The sequence below is a fragment of the Accipiter gentilis genome, chromosome 3 (assembly GCF_929443795.1).
Source record: "Accipiter gentilis chromosome 3, bAccGen1.1, whole genome shotgun sequence".
Lineage (NCBI taxonomy): Eukaryota > Metazoa > Chordata > Aves > Accipitriformes > Accipitridae > Astur > Astur gentilis.
In genome coordinates, this window is record NC_064882.1 from 35,543,162 (window position 1) to 35,567,889 (window position 24,728).

The 24,728-nt window shown below is 38.0% G+C and overlaps 1 protein-coding gene across 8 annotated transcripts in view; it reads right to left on the bottom strand.

The window, feature by feature from the left end:
* PPP2R2C (protein phosphatase 2 regulatory subunit Bgamma) overlaps positions 1-24,728 on the bottom strand; it is a 203,960-nt gene that overhangs the window by 110,396 nt on the left and 68,836 nt on the right. For 2 of the 8 annotated variants that reach the window (XM_049797900.1, XM_049797899.1), the window contains exon 2: positions 12,974-13,065. The exons of 4 other annotated variants lie outside the window; for them this stretch is intronic. In XM_049797900.1, the coding sequence (XP_049653857.1) occupies positions 12,974-13,040 (67 nt within the window). In that variant the 5' untranslated portion in view covers positions 13,041-13,065. Of the gene's footprint in view, positions 1-12,973; positions 13,066-24,728 lie in introns of those variants that run through there. 2 more of the 8 variants (XM_049797905.1, XM_049797902.1) reach the window with 2 other exon arrangements.

Here is a 24,728-nt window from a genome sequence, read left to right on the forward strand (position 1 = left end):
TGCATTAATACCCAGGTATCGAACAGTCACGAGTACCTATTTTCTTTTCAAATAACAATGTTCATCCTTTTAGAGGACTTCATGTAGCCTGCCTGTTTTTCCAGTATGGACAATGCTACAGTGCTTAGAAATACAGAGATTCTGAAAAATATGTATTTTCTTTGTGCTAGCATATGCAAAGTCTTTCTCTAATGCACATTTAAGCTTCCTCGTGAAATTGCTCAGTGTTTCATCACTAACAACAGGAAAAAAATACCAGAGCTCATGTATTAACCTGCACTTAGTCACAACTACCCTTCTTTCTAAGCCAAATCTATCAAAACCTCACCCTGTATGTTATTTCTTATTTCTCACAGGAGTATAAGCTAAAAGAAAAAAGCACCTATAATAATGTCTCATTATTAATAATCTACAATTATAATTCACAGAACATTCCTGTAAACAAACCTGTACCTCTTTAGAAACACACCTTCCATTCTTGATCTATTGAACTAACTGTAGATTTTAAAATCAAGTGGTACAAAATAGCACTAGTTCAGCTAATTTCCCCCCCTTAATTGTCTCCTTCCTGTTATGCTGGAATTCAAATGTGACTGTGACTGACACTCCTTTTTAGATTAGCATGGCATTATTAGTTTGCACAGCAGGTGACCAAAGTAACTGATGGGAAGGTTTCCCTTGTTTTAACCCTAAATAATGTAATCTAATATGAAATGAAATAATTTTGAGAGTCATAATTACCCTTGAACTGGAATTTTACATAGAAGCCAAATCAGAAAAAGACTTGCTTTCTTTAAATATAATGAAAGTTTTAGTCAAAGCAGATCATTAGGTCCTTTACAATGTTAAGTTTTCACAAGATGCTGTAACACGTTGTGATCAGCTCTCAATTGGTAAAGTTTTGCCATTAACATAAATGGAAAACATCAAGAACCAAATTGAAATGGCCTTTTCAGTTCTTCATAAAAATCACAGCTGCAGCATCCAAAGGAACATATTTGTGCTCTTGTGGCTTTCAGACATTAGTGTCAGGTGCCAACACTCCCTGTACAGGATGGAGAAAGACATTGTACCTCCTGGTATGGGACAGAATTTGGAACAATTCTTAGAACACCTGACCAAGCAGTCAGTATAACGGCTAACTGTGTGTACACAATTTGAAAAGACAACACACACTTCTCTTATTGTAACATCAACTTAGGTGGTGCTTTTCACTGAAAGGACATTGAACAGCAGAGCAGCTTAAACCATTTTCATATTCTCTGTAAGTGTCTGCAGCAACTGCAAACCAGCCACTGAAAGACGGGGAAACATTTTGTGTTTACAGTCTGTGGAACAGGGGAAAGTATGGTAAAAGAATGAGGTTGAAGAAGCCAGTGATGGGTCATAGTCCATTTAATTTCTTTTCAAATACTTTTAATTTCTTCCTCACTGGAAGCCTTTGAAGAAGTAACAAGCCACTTATTCTGGAACCAAAATTTTCATCTCATTTAGGGAGGGAAGATTAATTAGCAATGAATTATATTGCATCATGCTTCTTGGGAGTGCCCAGTCTGGGACACCAGTACTGATAAAACCAAAAATTCCATCAGAGGAAAAGCTAGACTCACAGAGAAATTACTTGGGTCATCCTACTTAGTTCTACCTATGAGCATAGGCATACCCAACTAATATCCAAAAAACAACTCAGGAGACTTCTGAACTCTTCTCCAAGGAAGCATCACCTTTTGTCCTCAACGTACGGATTTCTTCCAGCCTAAGGGTGATTTTTGTGGAAATTATGCCAAGTACTTACTGGTCAGAACTGATTTCTGGAAATAGAGCAGAAACTATCACATTCCAGATGCACACAGTGTTTTCATACTGAAAAAGAAGCTGTGCTTGAGCCTACCCCAGAACAGACTAATCTTATCAACAGCTAAAGCAGAGCAGGAGGAAGTCTGATTTCTTGCATGCTTTTTCCATAGCCCAAGGAGCAGGAATTTTAGCTTGGTGATGACCCGTGTTTTATGCCTAGCTGGAGAGAAGAACTTGCATTCTAAACTGAAGCCCCTCAGCTGATAGCAATATTTTACAGGTACAAAAGCATATGCTGTTCCCAAATTTCCAAAGATGGCATTAACCAGATCTCTCCGCAGCTGTTTGTGGGAGTGTGCAAGTATTAGCACGGCAGTTGCAGAAGTGGGGAAACCCACACAGCAAGCCTTCTTGAGACGCAGTCATCTGCAGAGTCTGGAGTAGCCCTCACTAACCTTGAGACCCTCTCCCCAGCGCTAAGCATCAGTTAATACTGACTCCCTACCCAACTCCACCTGCTATGTCTTATCTGGCATTTTAAATTCATTTTCATATTATAGTCTTAAAGGCAGTTTGTTCCAGCTGCAGGGGAGTTGCTTGGTATATCAATTTGGTTAGAAGAAACTACTTCCCCACCAACAAACCAACAAATTTACACTACAATGTGGAGGTGATTATAACCAATGACCCTTACAAAACAGTCTAAGATTCAATATTTTTGAAACAAAGCAATGTTGCTGATGCTGCACTGATGGCTTTGTATCAGCATAAATTACTAACTACTTTAATCAGGAATCTCAAAAGATAACGAACTTGATTTATTATAAATACAGGGGCTTGCCCTTTTATAAAAATGACATGCTCTGCAGTTCAGGACGCATATTGATTTATGGCACTACTTGTAATTCTCTTATTTTTTATTTCAACATTTAATAAGAGGTGAAAAATGAATTAGAAGTAAACCAGAACAAGACACATTCCCAATATAATCATATTCAATTCCACAACAATATTCATATGTTATCTATATCCTAATATTTCACTGATAGTAAAGATACAAAACTATTCTGAAAAATGTGCAGAGAGTAAAAGATTAATTTGGCCAAGATTACAGAAAGAGTGAATATTCTTGCCTTTCCATACATGACTGTTCAGTATTTAGTAACACCTGACATCTGTTGCTGAGACCAGCTGAACACAGTTCAAATCCAGTTTAGCTAGAATAACAGAGAGTCATAAAAAAAATCTCTGAAGATAGATTATGAATCAATTATGGCATAGGTTCCCATCAGAGAGAGACTGAATCTGCCTGGAGTCTGGTAGTGGACAAGTAAGTATCTTAACACGTTTGCTGCAAAGCCACTTTGGAAAGCTCTTTGCTCTTTCCTGACCCCTGGACCACCAGTCCTTTACCTCACCTAAAGGCCGTTTATGGACAGATAGAGCACTTCTTAAGGCATGTTAGGTCCCCATGACAAGGCTTAGAGATTTATTGCACTAACATTCAAACTACACAATACAGTTACAAATAATTACAGTACGTATCTTTTAAATAAACAAAAAACCCATCCATGTCTACTCTTCTTACACCAAGATTAAATTGCTTAGGACTCTCTCATCCACCTGAAGTCCTCTAATTTTGTCCAAACAAGATGACTGCCATGGATTCGCTCTTTCTGCATATTTATGTTACAGATTTTTGAGGAACTCTCACGTGTTTTTCTATACATTTTGCTGCATGGGTGAAGGGAGAATCAGCATGCCAGAGATCAGAAGAAACGTTTTTTGTAGTTCACTGGTAACAAGAAAAATTCTCTAGATTATCTTAAGTTTTGGGGGTAATCGCTGGAGCCCCAGGGTGTCCAAGGGGACCATCACACAACTGCATGAGTATGAATACAATTGCTTAGTCAGTTACTATAGTGGTAATGATTATTGTTGCATTGGTATGTGCAGAAGACAGTGATTAAGGGCAATGTAAGAATATTTTCAACGTGAAGAATGTTTCCATAGACAGGAAGATCTGCTTAATCTAACTTCAACTCTGAGCTCAGCTAAAACAAACTGTATTCCTCAGGGCACTGCAACAAATGGATTATCATGAAATGAAGACACTTGGCAGCCAGGTTCATATTACAGCTGCTTCTTGTGCTGACCAGCACAGTCACCGTGACCTCATGTTCCCCCCCCGCTTTAATATATCCTCACGTTGTCTCTTGTCTCTACTTAACACTAACATTCCTCAGGGCAGAAACCCTCCTTCTTGTGTGTTTACAGAACCAGCTGTGCCTAGTGACTCTTGCTGTGTAAATAACAGTATAAATAAAAAGAAAGATACAAATCTGATCATGATTTATGGCAGAGAGTTGAACAACATACTCAGTTAAATCTCTGCATTATCAAAGTTAATGGAAATTTTTATTCTTGAGGCTAGGGTTTTTCCTATTGTATCCTAATAGTTGGTATCTTCTTGGTACAAATCTTCTTTCACATAAAGAACTTTTTCTAGTCAGTGATCAATTCTGATACCTTGCAGTTATTACCACAGCCACATAATATGGGAGTAAGAGTAGCATTTTCACTGGCACTTTTGTCAAATAATCTCTTTCTGTCAAGCATATCTTCCAAGCCCAGTGGCACACAGAAAAACTCCCAGAATTCAAATTACTGCAGTTTGGAAGATATCCACCAAAAGATTACTGAAAGACATCTGCTTTGGTCCGTGAAGGGCACATGTGGGACCAACCTCTGCTATATACTATAACCACTCACTGATGACCAGACACCCAACCCCACTTCTGCATAGCTGCAGAAAACCAGCATGCTACTATAGTAATTAGAAAAGAGATCAGAAAGTATGGGATACCTACCAATGTAACACGGGCTTCTAAGACATTTAATCAGACTCAGATAGCTCTCTGATAGCCTGTGACAAATTTGGGAGATCTTTAAAAGTCTTTGAAATCTGATGTCATGCTACCACTCATGGATGTCTGAAACTGAATACCTAATTTTTAAGGACTGCTGATTAAGACTGTTTATTTTCTTTGTTGATTTTTAACTCATGTGACTGATTTCATACTTAAATCCCTTTTAAATAAAGGTGCCTTCATTCTATGACGTGAACCAGATGGAGTTCTGCTTTTTTAATCCACAGTATTAGAGGTCAGGCAGAGGCAAGTGTTCAGGGGAGGATTTGGAACAAACTATAAAAGAATGAGAAATATAAATTCAAACAGAATCTGACACAAAAAGAGGAATTCTCATCCAGAAAATAAAATTCCACTATTTTACACAAAAAGAATCCATTAATTATTAAACAGATATTTGTTGGTTATAATTTGGGTTATATACACAACTATTATGGCAGTGAGAGTAGTGCTACAGAGCAGCATTTACTGGCATCATGAAAATTATTCCAACCTATGAAACCCTCTTAACTGAGTTTATGTTTCAGAAGAAATATTTGTTTTGAACAGAAATTTTATCTTAAAGCTTAAATTTTTAAAAGGTACCTCTGTTGTTTCAGAGAAGCATTAAGACTGGAAGCTCACTCTTCCAGGCATTTATTTTGTAACAAACATTTAATTTCATATTTTGTTATGTTTGACAACTCTTACAGGGCGCTAAACGCTCTCCTCTGCAGCTACTATGATTATTGAGAGAAAAATATGAAATAACTTTGAAAATGGTAGATCAGGTTCACTGGAGGCCTCTTTCTGCTGAGGTCAGCAAGGAGGAAAAGCTGCCCAATATCTTTACCAGTGCAGTCACTCCTAGAGGCTATTCTGATTTTCACTTGCTGGCAAAAGTCCCTAAAGGACCATCTGCCAGCAAGAACTAGGGGAATGGGGGGGGAATCATTCATGTGCACACTCAGGTACTGCCAAGCCCTTCCCAATTCTCAAAAGCTTCAAATAGTAGAAGCTACCACAAGCAAGGTTTAAGACTTTATTATGCCAACTTTACCTGCTGTGGAGTCCTCAATATAGAAGCACTTCACCAGAACAGACAAAGGCAGTCTCCATAAGAAGAGGAGGAGGAGAATACTGAACAGATAAAAGAATTTATCTTTTATATTCAGAATATTATGGTTATGGTCACAGAACCATGGTCAGTGTTCCTATGCACTGCAGGTTAACTATACTGAAAAGATATGTCTATGAAAGACTTATTGCCAAGTGTCAAATATACACAACAGTTGTGTGTACACTAGGCTCATATCTTCAAAATTGCTGCTACAGGTCTATTTATTTAACTTATTACTACAGAAACCCATAACAATCCTAAAGCATTCAAAATAGGAGATGGACGGCAGAGCAGCCTGTTTCAATAACAGAGTATGCTGTTTCCTCTCAGATTTGAAAAAGGCAGATCAAAGAGAAAACATTTAAAATTAAATGCAAGACCTTATTCTGATTTGAGGAAAGCAAAGAAAAAAAAGCATATATTACAAATACATATGTATCTTTTCCATATATGTACATGTTGCAAAGGTAGAGCTTCATTGGCTTAGCCTGTCCTGTCATGTGTGCCCGTTGACCACCCTCACAATTTTATTTTTCTGTAAAATGCACCCTTGAAGGCATCAGCTTGTATAGAAAGGCAACAGCTGTTCTCTTCTGGGTAAGAGCAGATGCAGCACATACCACCAGAGTTGTCTGTATATGATGCTTTCTCAAGAATACTCATAAGGCTTTTTTTTTTCTTTTTTTTTTTTTTTTTTTTTTTTCCCTTCTTCCTTTGCTATTTCTACTGAAAGCATGGCTGTGGATGCTTCTGGCACAATTAGCATTTTCTTCCTTTATGGTACTGGCCAAGGAGTAAGATGATCCTAAATGGGTACACCCTACGGTTTTACTATTACAGGCTCATCTTCCTTCCCCTTCCCACTCTTCAACTCTGTCTCCATCCCGCTATTCATCACATATTTTTAAGTGACATCTAACATTTCGATTATACTCATTCTTAGACACAGCCCATGGAAATCTTCACTTAGCTGAAATTATTAATACTGACTTCAGTGAAATGTTTGGTTTCATACCACAGTGCTCTCTGCCTTCTAGCACAGCACTAGATCTTGTAAAAAAATTGATCAACAAGAGTGTTTTTTCCCCATCACCAAATGTTCAGTTTAGATTTTAGGTTTACCTGTCTCAAGGAAAGAAAGAAAAAAGACATACTTTGCTGTCCAGATGAAGCACAGCATAACTGGTCACACATTCTGTGTAGATGATGCAAAACAAGATTTCATGTTCTACAACAAAAATTCTAACTTAAACTGTAAGTAAGCCCCAGTCAGGTGAGAAATAGATTTGCTCACTGGCACTGTTTATAAGTTTTTCCATGATGGGACAGGCTTTGATTTTGTTTTACAGTGGCTTGGTTTTTGTTGATACCACTCACTCCTTCACTCCCATTTCTATGCACTCCCATTTCCATGCAGTCCTACAGCTAGCTGCCTGAAACAGCAGTTCAGCTGTTTCTTTTGCACATTGATACTACAAAACTGATCCTGTAAACAGAGAATACTTTTTCTGTATCTAGTATCAAAACAAAAATAGTATAAGTATTAGGCAAAATATAAAATATATAGGCAAAATAGTATAAATGTTAAGGAAGAAAAATACCATAATTAGGGAAATACTAGAAGATAATGATCTCCAGCGTTAAACCAGCAGCACCATGGATTGGAAAAAATTTATTACTTGCAGGCAAAGCACAACTCAATTTGTCTTGCAGCTTCTTTTACCTTGTGTTCCTCAGAAGTGTTCAGCTCAAAGCCAGCATGAGATCTGCTCTGAACTTGTATCAGATTCCTCTACCAGCTACAAGAAAACACACACTTGCACCACCCACAGCAACTGAGATTACTCCAAACAAGAAATCCCTATACATTTACTGCAAGGCTCAAGGGTAGAGGTACCAAGTTCACAGTGCACTTGGCACAGTCACTGCACTGCCAGCTGTATAAATAGGACAGATGAAGTACACAGGCTGTAATATTACTTTCCTTCTGCACAAGCATTTAGCTGAGAGGGCATTTTATGGGGAGAGGATTGGTGAAGGGGGGGCAGAAAAAAAAAGGAGGAAAAGAAAAAGAAACAGCATTGGCATTAATCTGGCAGCAGCCTCCCCATAGGGCCCCCAAAGGTCTTCCAGTGTCCTCTGCCCCATCAGGGACAGCACAAGCCACCAGCCACCGGCCAGGACTGGAGCAGGAGACAACCTTGAAACTATTTCTTCCAAACAGACCTTCAAACTATTCCTAACCATTCAGAACTGGGTAGCCAAGCCTCAATTTAAAACAAACAAACAAAAACAACCCCGCCCATCCCACCCCCCAAAAAAAACCAAAAAAAACCCCTACAACCAAAAAACCTCTTTACAATTAAACTTTCCACTTGCATGAATTCTTTTGATGGTTTTTTTGTCGTTCTGGAGGTTAAAGACTACTGTCCCAACGTGCTCCCTGTGACAAACAGACAGCCTTCACTCCAGCACTCCTACAAAATGAAGCACACTACCACCGAGACTCCTTCCTCACAAAATTACGTTGGTGTAAACACCACAAATAAAAATATCTTGTGAGTTTTCCAAAAAACAACTGTTACCCAGAATAAATGTTTTCATTCTGAATTTATCTCTACTGCTCCCATCCTGGAGAACAAACAGGACATTGTTCTCCCAACCCTGTCACAAACTGCCAGAATACATGGTATCATTCTCTCCTACTTAATAAGCCAAGTAAGCTTTTTTTCTTTTGACAAACCACAGAGCAATATAAATGTCACTGTGTCATTCAGCACTCCAGACACATATCCACAGATAGGATCTGGTGGACAATATTACAGTAAAACGTCTAAATTGCAGCCATCTTTACCCTAAGATTCCAGCTAACATCTCAAATTTTTTTTGCCTGGAAGTGCAGTTCAATTTCCTTGGAATTTAATCACTGGTTTTTTAATTACAGATAAATTTTAACCAATGCCTTAATTTTTATTGAAGTACTTATGAAGATACATCTGTCCTTTAAAAAAAAAATAGTTTTCTTTTTTCTGAAGCACATTCTTAAGCATTTTAAAAAAAGAACGCATTTCCTAATTTGCTTCATATCACTAGAAGAGCCTGAAGTATTTGATCAAGCAAAAGAAAGTCTACAAAAATCCACAGCTTCTTGGCAGAACAGCCATTAATGTGCAGGAGAGACTCTCTATCAACTCCAAACATAGAGTAGATGAGCCTAAGAAAGAAACTGCAAACAGTATTTAAGAGCAAACAAACCTTCCCTTTGCTCCAGAAAATCTCACAATTCTAGGGTCTCAGTATTTGTTCTGTTAACTTTAAATTTGCTGCATACTGAAGTAGAAAAAAAACTCTACTGAAAATTTAGATTCCATCAACTTCAATACTCTTGAGCTGTTAGGTCTCACTAGTCTTCCTAGGAATAGAATGACAAACCCAAAAACACTTTACGTGGGGTTTCGTGGCTGATCTGATAGTTTAACTTTTATGAAAACTCATTTGTGAGTTAGGTTTTTATGGAATGCAGAGGATAACAGGTACCTGTATGGTATTTGTGATGATGATAATCAGATGGCACTCCTGTAAGACCCTTGAAAGATTTACATTCTGTATCACCTTTTCTTTTTTGTCTGCGTATCTCATCCTGCATTTGCAGTATTTCGTCTGTTAAACTGTTTTCAACGTCTGAGTTCAAATACTCTTCTACAAAATCAAAGGTGACCCTCTCAAAAGCAGCTTCAATGGGCCTCAATTTCCTAGGGGCTCAAAAGAAAATAATTAAATGGGTGAAATTATTATTGTGGAATTTAGTGGGATATTTGCTTGTTCCTTGCACAGAGGCTGCTATAAATACATATTTCCTTATTATCTGCATTACAGGAGTATCCAAAGTCTCAGGCAGGGTTGGGTTTCTGTGTGCAAAGAGAAAAATGCATTTCCTAGCCTGTAAGAGTTCACAGCATCAGCAATGATCTGGCAATGACTTCCATGTGTGCCAACACTTGAACATTTACAGATGCCATAATAATGCTACAGACTACTAGGAACTAAATAAACACATAAACAAACATTTTTCATATACACTCCTATACAGCTGTTGATTAATAATGATATCCTGGTCACTAATGAACTTGGCTGGACTAAAACTGCCAACCTAGAGATGAATGGAGGGTGAAAACTTAGTCCTTCATGAAACCTGGAGAGACAGGTGACAAATTCCTTCCTACAATCACAATAATAGTGAACAGTAACTTGTTAGAAGCCTATGATAACTACCTGGTAGATCTATAAAATCAGTTGCACAGCCTGATATCTGAGCAATGAGTTTTCATTTCCAATAGCTTTGGTACTTTAGTCTCCCTTTTACTTACAGATGCCAGTGACATGAAGTTTTGATTAGAAGGAATTTCCTTCTGCTGCACCTCAGTCATTTATTTTTAGAAGTCCAGTGCTGACACATGAAACATTCCTAAGTGCATCAAATAAATGCTTCCTTTTGAACAATCTACCGTTACACAATTCCTTCCAGATGATCACATGCGGCCGGACGTACTCCACCCTAGCTCCAAACCTGCTAGGGAAACGCTTTTCAAGAGGTACGCCCAGAATATTGGGAATAAGCTAAGTCCCTTCTGGATCACTTACATTTAAATATAGATCTATATTATCTTCACAGATATAAAGACAAAAAAGAAACAAATAACATTTTAGCATGGGGGGTTCCCAACTGTGACCATGCGCAGTCCGCACATTACTCAATGCCAACCTGAAGAGTTGCTTATCCCTTGTTTGCAACCTCTGCCTCCAACACTTCACCCAAAATTCTGAATATGTCCCTTAAGCTCTGCTGTTATCTAGTGGCTGGTGAGAAAAATGAGTTTGTGAATTGAGCCTGAAGCCTCAAACCAACTCACTGTAATTCAGGAAAGATATTTATATACCCTCCCTGAGGACTGGTTTCACTTTCCTCTACTCCCAGTCCTTGGACATAAGCAGTGAGGCTATACAATCACTAGGATATAACTGGAAGTAAACAAAAGGTGATAAAACTGAAGCTCTTAAGATAGGGATCTACAACTATGAACTGAATGCTGAAGCCTTTTCTCATGTGACCAGTCATAGTGGAATTAACAGAATTACTTATACAAGTTAGGACTCCAGGATCAAGGTTATGAGTATTATGATGCTCTGGGATGCTCTGGGTAATATGTTGTTTTATAAGTATGCTCCTTTAGATCACCATTATTCAATGTAAATATGCAGAAAAATCAGAGTCGGAATTAATTAGAATTCACAGAAAGCATACACAGAGACAGAAAGATGAATGTGGTATGAATAAAATACAGTGTGAAGAAAATGGTCTCTTTGACCATTCTTTTGTGTTTGTACTGACACTGATTTAACTTTTTTGTACTTGAATTTAAAATAAAGTCTATTATAAAAAAGGCTTTAATTGTGATAAGGAATATAATTATCTTCAAAGGTTTATGTGGCACAGAGGTAGGTCTGAGTTGAAATTCTGGACTCAGTTCGCACAGGTGTGTGGGAGGCCAACTCTGGACCTCTCTACGGCTTTGTTAGCAACAGCAAAAGGTTAGAAATCTGCATTGCATTCAAAAGACCTGAAAAATCAAATCCATGTGACTTACTGGCACCATACAAACCTTAAGTAAGGTGAATTATTAGCAAATATGCCTAATATTATATTACCTAATGCCACATATTGTCATGACAAGGATCCTCAAACTGTTCTTCGCTCAAAATCAATTTATGGATCAGTCTCAAATTACTTCCCAACAGGACTCTATCACTCATATTAATTATGAACCAAATCCTGTGCCCCTTGCTACCCTAACAAAAAAAGAAGTCAGGAACTTCTTTAGCTGTATATGGAATGAATACTATTCTGATTCATACCTTTTACAGTAAAAAAATGCAAGAAATCCCTTCAGGAAGTCTATTCTGGTTAGGAAAATTAACTCCTCTTATTCTAGATCTTGTGGAAACAGTCAGGAGTAATGCTAAATTTACACAATTATTGAATTGTACTACGTTCTGTTGTTATCATACCTTTTTACAAACAGCCATAGAAGGAGAGTTAAACGGACTTATGGGGCTCAACTACAAATGACAATCAAGTCATTGCAAATCCTTCACACAGCATCTGAAGCTACAAAAGTAATTCACAATGACCTAACAGCCGTGCTAAACCTTTGTTTCCATTTTCTCAACCTTTGTTTCCATTTTCTCAATTGTATTTCTATATTTGAGAGATGTAAATTTGGCTGAAAATAGAATACTCCTCACTGTATTTTAAGTATGTAGTACTTAAATAAATCCAGAGATGTATATGAGAATTCATTTGCCAAACTTGTGAGCACTCATTATTTTTGTTCTGGAAACTCGCATTAGTCTTATTAATTCCTCTCACATAATTTATCACATATCTTCTGGTTTAGATGACAACTATCTATTGTAACTGCAATACATATCCATTACTTTCACATAGTGTAGAATGTTGCATGTCTGACTTCAGATAGGCAGATTTCATTAATTTTAAAGTAATCTAAAAAAGAACATTAGTTTACCAGCTTAATTGGTGTTAATATCTAAATTACATAGTCATTATGAAAAGAGAAAATGTTAAGAAACGGCTTTACAACAGGAACCTAATAGTTCATTTAGATACTGGAAACCAACATTCACTTTCTTATCAATTTTTGGTGTGTTTCAAGGCATGCCTCCTGATCTAGTGCTCTTAAGCTCTTCTTGCACACATGGCTGCCACCAGTAACTGCTTTTCTGTATCACATTGACAACCAGACTGCATTCAGTTATTTGCATGCTACTTTGTAGACATGTACATAAAGCATTAACAAAGTCTCTGAAAACAAAACAGTGCAAAAAGAAAAAAAAAAATGCAAAGGTGCCATCCAACCACAAAGAAATACCAAAATGTGACAGCAGTCAAGCAGAATAATGCAGTCAATGAATCCAGCCCACGTCGCTTTGCAATACGTAAAGTGATTATCTGTTAAAGACTGGTGGTTCATTCAAGACAAGGGGTCAGTCTCCGTCCAACAGCCCATCCTGCAAGAACCACTGCCTGGCAGCAATAACTGCATGGACAGAGACTCTTCCACCCACTCACCTCCAGAAGTCACCTCTTCAGAACTGGGTTGAGGAACATTGGCAGGACAATGTGGGGAAGCTTGCATTGCTGCCGCCCTTGCTATACCTGTCCTGTGGAGAAATAGAGGACTTAATTTCCAGGGCTGTCAGTCAGCACCTTCCACATTACAAGTGAAGGAAACAGAAATGATTTTGACAATGCCTGTTTCGAGCAAGTACATTTTGGGGTGTGGTGAAGAACCCCCATTTTATACTGAAGTATTTGGATTACTTTCACATCTTCTGTGGAGCTCCATTTGTCCGCCCAGCCAGCAAGCTGGATTCTTTGGTTCATGAGTTGATGATGCTCTTGCCAGTTAGCTATATAGCAAGCTGGGATATGGTGATTGAGAATCAACTTAACTAGACAGCCTAAATAAAATAAGGAAATAATGTTTAAACTAATCTTTCAATTCTGATGTGAACAAGTATTTCCCTTGGGTAACTCTCTCCCTTCGTCCTCCCTTTCAAAATGGCAAGTTTCTTAGTCTGCTCTTTACACATTTCCTTTACAGAAACCATTACCATATGAATTACCTAACAGAGAAGCAAGCAGTTCTTTTGCTTCCTCTGTCCCACCCATTCCACAGAGACATTTTATTTTACTTCCACATTTATCTAAATAGGGTTACCACAAGAATCAATCCTAACAAAGACAACTTTTAAAGGAAAAAAGGAAACTTTCCACTATCCTCATGGTTTCCAGCTAGGATGATGGCTTTCAGCCACCAGTTTTTAGTATGACACATACAAATGATTTGTATATACCAAAGTTCTGCCCATTAGAGAGAGAAGAAAAACAAAAAAAAAAATCCCTCTATCTGAAATACATGAATAAATCATTCTTTTGAGTGTGGTGATGAATGAAGTGTTTTACAATTTCAAAAACAATTCTCTAAAGCCTTACTAAAACAAGTGTGTTTGCTTCCAAAAGTGATCTCTATGTATCTTTCAGGAGTACCATGATGGTTTTTGTTGGAAGAAATGTCACGTTTAGACACAGAGGATTGGAAAGTAATGACCAACCACTTTATTCTGGTAGGAGCGTGCACTGAATACTGATGTTCACAGGCAGGAACAATTTCTAATAATTAATTGGAAACATATCAGCCTTCATTACATTTGCTTAACTTTGGTCAACAGCAATGTTAATCTTGCAAGTGAATTCAGAGACAAGACAAAGCCTATGCATGAGGTTTATATATAATTCAGAACTGCTGAAAAGCATGGAAAGCAAGCCATGAAGATTATAAAAATATGGCAGAGGCACTTTATCAGGAGAAAAAAACCCAAACCAAACCCAACTTTTATTGTATCAATTACTTAAGCTCAATCTTTCAGCTAGGTGTATGCTAAAGAGTAAATGTAGGGGTAAATAGAATTGCTCACTTCTTATTTAAGCAAAACAGACTTATGCATCACTCCCTGAATGAAGATGCCAGACAGGGCATTTTCTTAACTTTTATTTTTATGTTTTTATTTGCCACTGTATACTGCTTTTCTTTTCACAAAGTTCCCAGTTTCCAACATACTAACCACTTCAAAGCAACAAAACAGTTCATCTTTCTGAATATCTGCTACCTTGGACTATGATTATAAACAGACTTCAGCTAAGGTATTTGCAAAAGGTATCTCCAAGAGAAATAATAACAGTTGGTCACATATATAATACCATATTTAATAAATCCAGTATTTAAATATAAAATAAGATACAGCATCTTGGCTCAAAGAAATAGGATGATTAATTCTGTTCCGAGCACTACAGATAGATGTTCTGTTCACTTCATAAGACAGTGCTTATTCTAAGCACTAACAGGAATTTTAGTAAATCTGCTCCTTTTCTTTATGTGAAAAATACTAGGAGTATCAGAAAGAATCACAATCATCATGGAGCCCTGATGACCTTAGGTTTTACACACTCCCTAAACCCCTCTCAGAGTCACCAAAAAGCTGCCCCCAAAACACCATGACACATAAATAATCTAGATATTACAGTAACAATGCACAGGTATCACTGATACTTCTTTCTCCAGACAGAGAAAAGCACTCAAACATTTTGAAATGTTTGGGGATAGTTTCTAATAATCCTTGGAAGGACTGGCATTAGTGGAAACAGGTTTCACCCAGAACCACAACTGTTAATGCATTTACCCTCCCTCAAATGCAAACTTGTAAAAGCTAAAACTGAAGGAAAAAATAAAAAAGCACTACAAGCTACAACTGAAAGCAAGAGCTGAAACAGTCACGGTGTGGATTTTTGTTTGTTTGCTTTAGTAATCTACAAAAACATCAAATGCCAAGCATTTCACACTTCAAGGGTAACCTACCTCTATTTCAAAAACAAGCCTTAGCATTCAAAACCAAGCACCTTATGCATTAAATGCTTCAAAGAGCCTTTTCTTACATCCTCCTGATTTTCTCCCTGCAAGTTAACTATTGTTCTTAAACCTCCCCTACATTCTATGTTGGCCTAACGCATCCCAAGCACTTCAAGAGGCTCTTCAATCACACAGGATATTTCTAAAAGGTAGGATCACTTTCACTGTGTGGGGAGTAGTTCATGGAATAGAAAAAAAAGAAAACAATTTTGCCACAGGAGAAAGACATATGATCCAGAGAGTAGTCCAATTCAAACAGAAAGCTCTTCCATGACAGAAAGCACATGCTATTTTTAGGATGAACTCACATCCTGCCACCATATCCAAGCTAGAATATCCCCTCTTCTTCCTTGTTTAAATACTGGGTAGAATTTACTGTGTACATAAGGACTGTAATATAGTTCCTGGACTTAGTTCTCAGGTCCACCAGAAATTTTCCTGTGAGTCCTATGGAAATCACTGGTTTTTCTACAGCTCATTTTCCCTTTGAGAAATGAAGAAAACCTACCTTTCAGTCTCCATGACCGGAAAAAGAAATGGTGAGAAGTCCATAGTGTGGACCTTTAGATGAATGAATCCATGCATCTATGGCTGCAGCAGCAGATTCCTCATCTCCATTCTTTACCTAGTGACAATATTCAGGTGGTGCTTGAACATAACCTTTCTCGTAACTGCACATCTAAGAGGACAGTACCACTGTGGATTGTAGTCCCATCTGGGTCTCCCCAACAAACATATAGCTGGTGAAGAAAAATGAGCCTGACAATTTGTACCTGCAGCTGAATCATGTTAGTCATCACTGCTAGGGAGCCCATACTTACATTCCAGTATCCAGAAGTGATGTTGCTAGTACCTGAACCTCAATGGGTAGTCTCCACAGAAAAAGGAACGACAACAGTTTCAATATACTATATGGTATGGCTTTGCTAAGAACCCATGATTTTTTTATACAAGCTAAAAGAATATTGATTTCTTTCAAGTCCACTGAACACTAAAGCAATTCCCACTGTTGCTATTTGAGGTATTAGATAAAAATGCCATCTTTCTCACTAAGAAAAGAATCAACAAGTCTTTCATGAACCAGAAATGTCTAAGGCTCTTTGGTGTATTTCAAACAATCTTGTCAGCTGAAGGTAGCCAAAAACTTACATTGATTCATGAAAAAAACACTGAAAATTCACATTGATGCCATGCAAGCTTAGTGTATATTCACTGTGCACTGTGGACTGCAAGACATTGCCAACCTAAAAACATCCATAGTGATATAACTAGCAATACAAACTCAGTGCTTCACGTCTCAGTTACAAACTAAGGGAGGGCAAGAAATGGCTGTAAAGCAACAAAAAATGCCATTTGTGTGAATCTAGATGGACCCTGAGAAACTTCAGGAGGTTCAACAAGGAGAAATGCAAAATTCTGTGCTTGGGGCAGAAGAGTTCCACACATCTGGCTGAAAAGCAACTGGCAACTTAGCAGCCCAGCTGGAAAGGTCCTGGAGTCATCCTGCATGCTAGGCTGAATATGGGTCAACAGTGGGCTCATATCAACAAACCACATGCTGGGCTAACACTAGGAAGAATGTGGCCAGTAGGAAGAGGGAAATCACTCTCTCCTCATCACCGATGAGGCTACACTTCAAACACTGTGTCCAGTTTCTAATCCCCTCCAATTGAAGTGAAGAAATTGGACAAAATCCAGCAAAGTCCTAAGCACCTACAAAGTTCGTCAGGTGTTGAGGATGTTTGCAGAGACTGAGGGAGCTGGGCTTGTTTAACCTGGTGAAGAGAGGGCTAAAAGCAGTTTAATAGCAGTTTACAACTACTTGACAGGGATTACAGAGGCAATGGAGCCAAACACTCCTTGGTAGTGGTGCATGATGTCGTAAGGTCAAAAGCAACTGAGTGGCAGCTTGGTAAATTCAGACTGGCTACTTAGAAAGGCTTTTTCTCTAGGATGGTAGTGCAGAACTGGAAAGGTTATCCTGAGAGGTTGTGGCATCTCCATCCCTGGAGGTTTTCAAGACTCAGCTATACAAATCCACAGCTGACTTGATCTATAATTTTGGCAAGATCATGCTTCCAGTGAGACACTGGACAATAGACTTGCAGATGCCCTGTCCCACATACACCTTTTCTACACCTCTACAAAATGTCAGCTAATAAGACATGAAACACTGGTGTTCTGTAGAACAAAATCCCCTTGCTGAGCCTCCACTCCTTGCTCATCTGCCATGATATTTTCAGAGACATAAACTAACAAACTTTGAGTGTCTAATGCAATGTGAGATTCTACAGAAACACAGTTAAGCAAACAAATGCCTGTTTCAAAGGGCTGGATCATTATGCCCCCTTCTTTGTCACTAACAACCCAAACAGAGCACAAAGACACAACATTTGCACCAAGAAGTGTGCTTCAGAGACCCAGAGCTAGAAAAGGTGACTCACATCTTTGCTACAGCTTACTGGATTTGACCACAAGAGGTTGATACACTCCCACAAGTGACTGAACCAGGTTATGATAAAGTTAACCCCAATTTTTAAGACTAATCAAAGTGACTAATTCTGCATTTGGCACACAATTTTTCTTCCCAACAATGCAACTGTGCTAATTCTCCAGCCATAGTCTATTCCTTGATAGTGGGTTAATCTTTGAGGTAATGCCTCAACCAGAGAACCCTGGAATGCTCTTAACAGTAATCACTGACTACAGGAAGACTTCAACAGCTTAAGATTAAGTATTTACCTAATGTTCTGCACGTAGCTCAAAAAGCCCACTGTGTCATTATGATACTACCACAATATGAACATTTTGGAAGCTGTAAAAGCATAATGAAGGGGGACAATCTGAACCTAACAAATAAGCTCAAACCCAAAAGTACCCAAATGGGCACATCAAAGGGAAGAATTACTGTTTTGTTGAGACATGTACATTTTTTAAAGTTCTGGTAGAGATAACCCTGAAAGATATCTGTAACAAAGAAATTTATTTATGGGCTGAAACTATGTTACTGACATTCATGAAACATCCTGTAATCTTTTTCAGAGAGATTTAATTATACCTTTTGTGCTACTCATCCATTGGAAGATCTTCTGGTTAGCATTAATTTGAATTCTATTGCAACTTATATTAATACAACTTGGACACATTTATCAGCCCTTTTAAGTAACAAACTGATAATGTGTCCAAGCAGTATATTCTTGAAAATAAGAAGAAGGCATAAAATTAAAACCTGAACTACAGTTACTTTGCATTTCAGAAAGTTAAAAAGTAGCCTGAAGCAACTTTACCTCAAAGAGAATAGCTGGACAGTAGCTTTGCTTCAAGCAAAGACGTAACAGTATTTAAAGGAAACAATATGCAGCAAGGGTAAATCATATAGAAGGAGCAGGCAAATAGGTCAAAGAAAAAGAAACGGGTTTGTACCTAAGTTATTACAAATCTGAATGCATTAAGCTCCTAAAGAAACTTGCAAAGACAGTATTAAGGTCACAGTATTCAACAGGATAATTTTAACTGTACCCTAAATTTAACAAATTATGGTTATAGTAACAATGGAAAATCTGTTTGAATAGGCTAAACATACGGTTTGCTGGTGAACAGGAATGCAGTAAACCCTGAGAAAATTAACTAACACCTTTAACAAATCCACATAATTTCAGCTCCTATGATTTCTTTCTTGTGAAACTGCAGAATATACTTACATTTCCTGACAGTATGTAGAAAATCTAAGCTTTGTAGATCTAAGATTTCTGAACACAGTGAAGTTAGGCCAAATTTCCACCTTTACCTACTTTTGTCCTACAGAACAAAACCAGTAATGGTATTGAATCTCTGAAGTTTCAGGACACTGAGATTTCCAGAAAGGTTTTTGGTAAACAATGACTTTATCCATTCTTGCACTGAGTAAGATAAACTCTTCAACAAAACCTCTTCCAGTACCAGGGGTCATATACTACATCTCCACAGTATATATAATGTAGTACTGAAGACAAAAGTAACAAAGGTTGCTGTACAAAGTAATTAGAAAAAATAGATGTAGAAATTAAATTTGGGACTCTCAAAGCACAAACAAAACATGCAGTTTGTATATACAGACATATTTTTATGGACTTACAATATGTACATAGAGTACAGCTATGCAAAGCCATGCACCCTGATCCAATCCCAGTCGAGCCAGTGGCAGGTTCTTAATAGACTTGATTGGATACTAAATCACAATTACATAAAGGCTGTAACAATCTCTCAGGAATTTAAAGAAGTTGTTGTTGCTTTCTGATGCAAATGCAGATCTTAGCGTCCTAACAAAAATAAGTGGTGCATTTCAGTTATTTAAAACCTACCAGAGTAGAAAAAATAAAACTGAATTTAAAAAAATAAAAATCTTCATACAACTTCCATTATTTCCAGTCACTTCCAGTTCTAGAGTAGAGTGGTAAACTTAAAAAAGGAAACACCCCTAGCTTTTCCCATATGATAATATGGTAAAATCCTGACCCCATTCTTCAGATAAGTCTGTTGATACTAACCTATTTAACTAGGACCTTACCCAGTAAGCCTGCCAGGCCTCCTTCCAAAGTCAGAAATTCCTTTTCAGTGGAATGGTGTAAAAGTAGGGACTCTTGAAATTTCAAAAAGACCCTCCCCTTGCACCTGAGGGTCATCTACAGATTAATCAATCACTCCAAGTCCAAGATGATTTTGAGTCACATCTGTGTCTTTTAATGACAGTAAAAGAATGGTACTGAGTGGCAATCCCAGGTCTTGCACTCACAAGATTCAATGGATATAAGCACAGAGAGCACTAAGAATTTGGCAGAGAGTGCTAAATGAGTTATGGTTTTGGCTGGATTTCCATGTTTTTTAATAAAGATTTCTGGAGCTTGAAGAGTAGCAAGAACTGCAGATAAAAGCCAACTATCACTACAATCAAGTCAAGCAGCAAATGGAAAGAGAACAATTTAGTCAAGGAAGGAATGACTATATTTTCATCTCCTTATTTATCTCCCCAGCACTGCTTCGATCTACATATATTCCTGACTTCTCCAAAGTCTGAGCAGGGAGTATTACTTCCAGAGAGACATGTTGAGAATTTAAAGCTTTGGGGCCCTGCTTGAACAGAGATGGAACAGTTGCCTTCTGGCAGGAATTAAAGCTGGTATGGAAATTTCACAAAAGGAATTAAAAGATGGTCTGGAAAGTGGCCAAAAGGAGATCAAAGGAACTTTAGCAGCATGAAGACACATACCAGAAGGACATGAAAGGGGACTTAAAGGCAGACCATTAGGTTTAAGAATCTGTTGACTGGGTAGAAGGCTGTGTGAACCAGGGGAAAATGTAAATTTTTCTTGTGAAATATTTAGTCCCAAAATATCCTTACTCTCACATAATTTCCAGTCTTGACCACATGTCAGACATCTAGAAGAACAGATGTATTTTAGATTCACCCCAAATTTTGACCTATAAGAGCTGATCAGCATATCCTCCTTCCTCCTCTTCAAGTGTAGTACATCACTGGATCTGAGATTCATATTCTCAAAAACAGCAGCTATCTGTGAGTTAAAACATATCAAACACAGAGAAACTATAGCTCATGTCTTAGAACACATTTATTGTGGTAAATATACAATATAGGCAGGAGTATTTATGATGGTAAACTGAGACTTTCCAAAAACACTGTTTGGATGAAATTCACCTCAATTAGAAACAGTGACAGAAGAAAAACTTGGAAAGATGATATAGGTTACAGACAGACCTAGATAGCTTTAAACTAGCTGAAGACCCTGGTAGGCTTGGCTGCTACTAATAGACCAACCATGGCAGCACAGAGCTCGTTATTTAACCCTGCTTTTGTGTAGCTTCATTAAAGACTTAATCTTTACAAGTAGTATTAAGGGTAAAAAATGTGATTGTTATGTTTCCAATGTTGTAGCTGGGCTGGTAGCAGCAGCAATTCAGGGGTGCATTGAGAGGCTGGCGTACTCACCACCACTGTGGTACACTGCAAGCAGGAAAAGGAGCAGCAAATGGAGCACAGACAGAATCTGCGCGCTTATCCATGTATTTACTGGACTTCAGAGCATTTCTGTTTTAACATTAACTTCTATGTTTAGTTTGTCTGCAATGCAGAAAGTCTCTCCTTTCTGAAACATAAGCCAATAAAAACTTTCGAAATCATTTCCTCCTCCTTTCTTTTTATACAGAAAAAGAACATACAGAGGGGGAGGCCAGACCATGTCTTCACTGACTTTCTCACAGAATTGCAGGAACAAGTTGGCCTCAGAACAATCAGTTATTTTACGGAAACACAACATCAAAAGTGGACAGTTTCTAAAGCAGCTCGCTTCAAAAGAAGAAATGGACTGTCCATGGATATGATCTGGCTAGCTCCAGGAGCTCTGGAGATTCCAAACTGGATAGAAGCTTCAGGGAACTGTTGGATTATTGCTTTTAAGAGTCCTTAGGATGAACAGGTGCTTTGCCTCATCTCTGTTTCTGCCCCACGTGCTACTATTGCACTCTGTCAATAAATTCTGTTCATCCTTCCATCAGTAAAAGCAGTTTTTGAAAAACAAAATGAAAATTTAAGAAAAATCTTCCTGTGTGCCAGCAGAAGGTTTCTCACTGAACAAGTAACATAAAAAACAATGACTCTTTACATAACTGCATGAGAACCACCACTAACAAGCTAAAGCACAAGACTTCCCCAAATTCCTTGTCCAGGATGAGCAAACTGGTGGAGTTACTATTTTTAGGTGAAACAACTGTGCTCAAGTTTGTTAGAACTGTGTTGCACCTCTTCTAGTGGCAGGTTTCTCCCATGATGGCAGGTCCTTGTTAAAATGTTTAGGTATCTCTTATTGTCACATGTAGTCAAATCTTATCTAGCTACCTTTTATTCATTTTGGATGTAGATGTTAGGACTATTTAACTGATAGATCGTGCTTGCAAACTCTTACAGGGTTTCACTTACACTAGAAAACCTCAGATTTTAGAGTCACAATTTCTGGACTGCATTGCAAAAGGCAAAGAACAGGGCCACTTTCATTGTTCAGTTTTGAAAGCAGGCTCTGATGTGTCCCTTTATTCCTCCTCAAGCTCAATTATTTGGATTCAATTATTGTGATAGAGCATGTATTTTAGGCTTCTTCAGTTAACAACTTGTTAATTCAAATACTGACCCCATTAACCTATGATACAGTCTTTCAAAGAATGTAAAACTGCAGAACTAGTATGCTCTTCTAAGTTATTCTAAATCCATCAAGCTGCAGAAAGAAACAACACTTTAGAAATGGTAGCTGACAGATGAATATGTCAGAAAAATCAGATTTAAAGACAGTCAAAATGGCTAGTGGTAGCTCTAAAGTTAAAAGCATTTTTAACATAGAGATTTACATTTTAAATCCTGGCAAAATTCAGATAAGGTTTTCTACTTAGCCTTAAAATTTCAAAAGTGTTTGGAATTACTGGATGCATTACTGTCTTGGACAATGAAATCCACGAGCACAAACCAGTTCATGAATGGAGATTTCTGGATCAGAGCTGACCTAGAAAGAGGGACATTAAGAGCTTAGAAACACTTGCAACGTTTTTAGGAGAGGAAACTGCCAAACTGTATATTTTTTAAAGAAAACTGTAAAGTCAATTGCTAACAATAATACGCCAGCCATAACGACTGAATTCAGTCATTAAAATGTAAAATAAAGCAATAGATTCCTGTGCTAACCTCAATATAACTACATCTGTCAAGTCTCAACTGTAATAACCAGGCTAGTGTTTGCTCTGTGGAGTCCGAAGCACTAATTCCTCCAATTTACACCAACTTCTTGGCTTTCAGGAACAAAAATCGTTTTCTGTCTAAATATACTTACACTTAACAATCAGAAATGAATCCCTCTGCAAACAATTCTTCACATTGGCAATCACCTTTGTTAGTAATTATTTATAGCGCAGAAGCATCAAAGCTTTCTGCTTTCAGATTTAACATTACTGCTATCACTACCATTTCCCAGGTATATCCAGGATAACTGTCAAACATTTTTCCAATATACTTATAGCTTGTATTACCCCCCTTTCCTTCTACTGTGCATAAATATTACAACAGCCTTATAAAAGGGTGTTTTGAAGAAGCATTACAGTGAGTATCACCACTATGCTATTTTTTACAACACTGACCAAAACATTAACGCTTCTTCTGGTGCACATTTAACAGTTTGCAAGGAGCAGCGATGGGACCCTGACAAGAGACAGCAACTCGGCACCTGTGGAAGTCAGCACTGCTCAGGGCAACCTGTGCTCTCAGGAGCAGGCAGGTCTGGTATTTCCCTCTCTGCTAGCAAGGGACAAATAGCAAGGGACTAGAAACAGGACAAGTTTGATGGCATTTTCTGAACAAGCTGGACTATGAGGTTGGTGGGCTAACCAGTACCACTTTCACTCTGGTCTCCTCTCTGCTGATACTCCCCCTGTGACGGGACAGGCTCCAACAGTAGCAGAGAAGGAAGGTGGGCAGCCAAGACTACGGCTTCCTCTGGAGAACAGACTATTTGCTGCCAAGAACCGCATCCACAAGCAGTTTCAAACCAAACCCCAAATTTAAAATACCTTGAAATTAATTTGAAGGTATGAAAAAGCAAAAGAAACATTCTCAGTATTTCAACCTAACCAAAAAACTGGGAAAGATCAACACAACAAAAACCAATTTGTTTATACTCCATACAAATCATGCTCTGCAGTCATTTCAGCAGGACAGTTCAAAGTTTAAGCAACTAAAAACTTTCACTTGGACATAGTGTAAATTCTTGCAGGTAGTCAATCTTAATGTTTACTATAATTAGTTGTTTTGCAATATCATTACTGCTAATGGATGCAATTTACTTGTTCTTAATCTAGCACCTTTGTAACGTTTACACAGTATCACAAAAGGCCTCTACCTTATATGATCCATTTTCCTGAACTGCAATTGGAAGCACAGAAATGTTGAATCTACAATTAAGTACGTACCTAACCCTGGAAAATAAAATCCATGTCCAAGTAATCCATTTTTCAGAAAACCGCAGCTCATCGCCACCACTGGGGAAGATCGGAAATGGAGGGACACTGCTTCTCATACCCCTGGTACAAGGAAAGCTTTGCTCCAGTCATGACCAAGTCTCACTTCCCCGTTCAGCAAACACTGACATACATAGACCAAAATAGTCTGTGAATTATATGGGACTTGAAAGACATAAAGTGCCCTACATACAAGCTCTTACTGTCCCATCTCCCAATGCTGAAACTTCGACGTAGCCATACTAATACTTCTAGGTTCACATTTCAAGCACAGCAACTGGAAGGAATATAGACACACCAGAAAACATG